The sequence below is a fragment of the Gobio gobio genome (assembly GCF_949357685.1).
Source record: "Gobio gobio genome assembly, chromosome: 8".
In the NCBI taxonomy this organism is placed as follows: Eukaryota; Metazoa; Chordata; class Actinopteri; order Cypriniformes; family Gobionidae; genus Gobio; species Gobio gobio.
Genome location: NC_137114.1, coordinates 56,022,050 through 56,024,919, shown reverse-complemented (window position 1 = coordinate 56,024,919; position 2,870 = coordinate 56,022,050). Strand labels below are relative to the sequence as shown.

At 52.9% G+C, this 2,870-nt stretch overlaps 1 protein-coding gene across 1 annotated transcript in view; it reads right to left on the bottom strand.

Moving 5' to 3' along the window:
- Positions 1-252: 252 nt before the first annotated feature.
- LOC307130417 (delta(14)-sterol reductase TM7SF2) overlaps positions 253-2,870 on the bottom strand; it is a gene marked incomplete at both ends in the record, with an annotated part of 13,217 nt that continues 10,599 nt past the window's right edge. The window contains one exon of the mRNA XM_079823381.1: positions 253-413. Coding sequence (XP_079679507.1) covers positions 253-413 — 161 coding nt within the window. The remainder of the gene's footprint in view (positions 414-2,870) is intronic.

Sequence of the window (2,870 nt, the reverse complement as noted above, 5' to 3'; positions counted from 1 at the left end):
AACTAAATTCTGACTTAAAGTCAGAGGGGGACTGAAATGTTAATAATGACAAATTGTGGAATTATGAATTAACTCAATGACGACAATTTAGATTTGTGTCATAATTTCAATTTATGACATAGAAAGCCATAATTTTGACCTTTTATTGCATAAATGTGACTTTTTAATCTTATATTTATCATCATAATTTTGGGGGTAAAAACGGCAAAGACACTGATATAAAGTGGGAGCAGGTGTTGTTTATTGACGTGTTCAGTAGACGTAAGGCACTAGTTTGTGCGGCACTCGGCGGCAGTATTCCCTCCAGGCGGAGCCGTGCTTCTCCAGACACGCCCCCTCAATCTCATTGGCTCGCTGCCTCAGCAGGTGCGCACACTGCAGCGCGGGCAGGTAGGGCAGGACACTGGAGAACCCTGAGGAGGAGGAGAAGAGATGAGGAGAGGAGGAGGAGGAGAAGAGGAGGAGGAGATGAGGAGAGGAGAAGAGGAGGAGGACAGAGATGAGGAGAAGAGGAGAGGAGGAGGAGAAGAGATGAGGAGGAGAAGAGAGGAGGAGAAGAGATGAGGAGAGGAGGAGGAGGAGGAGAAGAGGAGGAGAGGAGGAGGAGGAGGAGAAGAGGAGGAGGACAGAGATGAGGAGGAGGAGGAGAAGAGATGAGGAGAAGAGATGAGGAGAGGAGGAGGAGATGAGGAGGAGGAGGAGAAGAGGAGGAGAGGAGGAGGAGGAGGAGGACAGAGATGAGGAGAGGAGGAGAGGAGGAGGAGAAGAGATGAGGAGAAGAGGAGAGGAGGAGAAGAGATGAGGAGAGGAGGAGGAGGAGGAGAAGAGATGAGGAGAGGAGGAGGAGGAGGAGAAGAGGAGGAGGACAGAGATGAGGAGGAGGAGGAGAAGAGATGAGGAGAAGAGAGGAGGAGGAGATGAGGAGAAGAGGAGGAGATGAGGAGAAGAGGAGGAGGAGAAGAGGAGGAGATGAGGAGGAGGAGAAGAGGAGGAGGACAGAGATGAGGAGAGGAGGAGGAGGAGAAGAGATGAGGAGGAGAAGAGATGAGGAGAGGAGGAGGAGGAGAAGAGGAGGAGAAGAAGAGATGAGGAGGAGAAGAGATGAGGAGAAGAGGAGGAGATGAGGAGAAGAGGAGGAGGAGAAGAGGAGGAGGAGGAGAAGAGGAGGAGGAGAAGAGGAGGAGATGAGGAGGAGGAGAAGAGGAGGAGGACAGAGATGAGGAGAGGAGGAGGAGGAGAAGAGATGAGGAGGAGAAGAGATGAGGAGAGGAGGAGGAGGAGAAGAGGAGGAGAAGAAGAGATGAGGAGGAGAAGAGATGAGGAGAAGAGGAGGAGATGAGGAGAAGAGGAGGAGGAGGAGAAGAGGAGGAGGAGAAGAGGAGGAGGAGAAGAAGAGGAGGAGAAGAGGAGGAGGAGAAGAGGAGGAGGACAGAGATGAGGAGAGGAGGAGGAGGAGAAGAGATGAGGAGGAGAAGAGATGAGGAGAGGAGGAGGAGGAGGAGAAGAGGAGGAGGAGAAGAGATGAGGAGGAGGAGAAGAGGAGGAGGACAGAGATGAGGAGAAGAGGAGAGGAGGAGAAGAGGAGGAGGAGAAGAGGAGGAGGAGAGGAGGAGAGGAGGAGATGAGGAGGAGGACAGAGATGAGGAGAAGAGGAGAGGAGGAGAAGAGGAGGAGGAGAAGAGGAGGAGGAGAAGAGATGAGGAGAAGAGGAGGAGGAGAAGAGGAGGAGGAGGAGAAGAGATGAGGAGAGGAGAAGAAGAGGAGGAGAAGGAGAAGAGGAGGAGGAGAAGAGGAGGAGGAGAAGAGGAGGAGGACAGAGATGAGGAGAGGAGGAGAGGAGGAGGAGGGCAGAAATGAGGAGAGGAGAGGAGGAAAAGGACAGAGAGGAGGAGAAGGAGAAGAGAAGAGGAGGAGAAGAGGAGGAGAGGAGGAGAAGGACAGAGATGAGGAGGAGGAGAAGAGATGAGGAGAGGAGAGGAGGAGGAGGAGGACAGAGATGAGGAGAGGAGATGAGGAGGAGGAGGACAGAGATGAGGAGAAGAGATGAGGAGAAGAGGAGGAGGAGAAGAGATGAGGAGGAGAAGGACAGAGAGGAGGAGAAGAGATGAGGAGAAGAGGAGGAGGAGGAGAAGAGATGAGGAGAAGAGGAGGAGGAGAAAAGATGAGGAGGAGGAGAAGAAATGAGGAGGAGAAGAGATGAGGAGAAGAGGAGAGGAGGAGAAGAGATGAGGAGAAGAGATGAGGAGGAGGAGGAGAAGAGATGAGGAGGAGAAGAGATGAGGAGAAGAGGAGGAGGAGGAGAAGAGATGAGGAGAGGAGGAGGAGGAGAGGATGAGGAGGAGGACAGATGAGGAGGAGGACAGAGATGAGGAGAGGAGGAGGAGAAGATGAGGAGGAGGACAGAGATGAGGAGAGGAGAAGATGAGGAGAAGAGGAGGAGGAGAAGAGGAGGAGGAGAAGAGATGAGGAGAAGAGGAGGAGGAGAAGAGGAGGAGGAGGAGAAGAGATGAGGAGAGGAGAAGAAGAGGAGGAGAAGGAGAAGAGGAGGAGGAGAAGAGGAGGAGGAGAAGAGGAGGAGGACAGAGATGAGGAGAGGAGGAGAGGAGGAGGAGGGCAGAAATGAGGAGAGGAGAGGAGGAAAAGGACAGAGAGGAGGAGAAGGAGAAGAGAAGAGGAGGAGAAGAGAAGGAGAGGAGGAGAAGGACAGAGATTAGGAGGAGGAGAAGAGATGAGGAGAGGAGAGGAGGAGGAGGAGGACAGAGATGAGGAGAGGAGATGAGGAGGAGGAGGACAGAGATGAGGAGAAGAGATGAGGAGAAGAGGAGGAGGAGAAGAGATGAGGAGGAGAAGGACAGAGAGGAGGAGAAGAG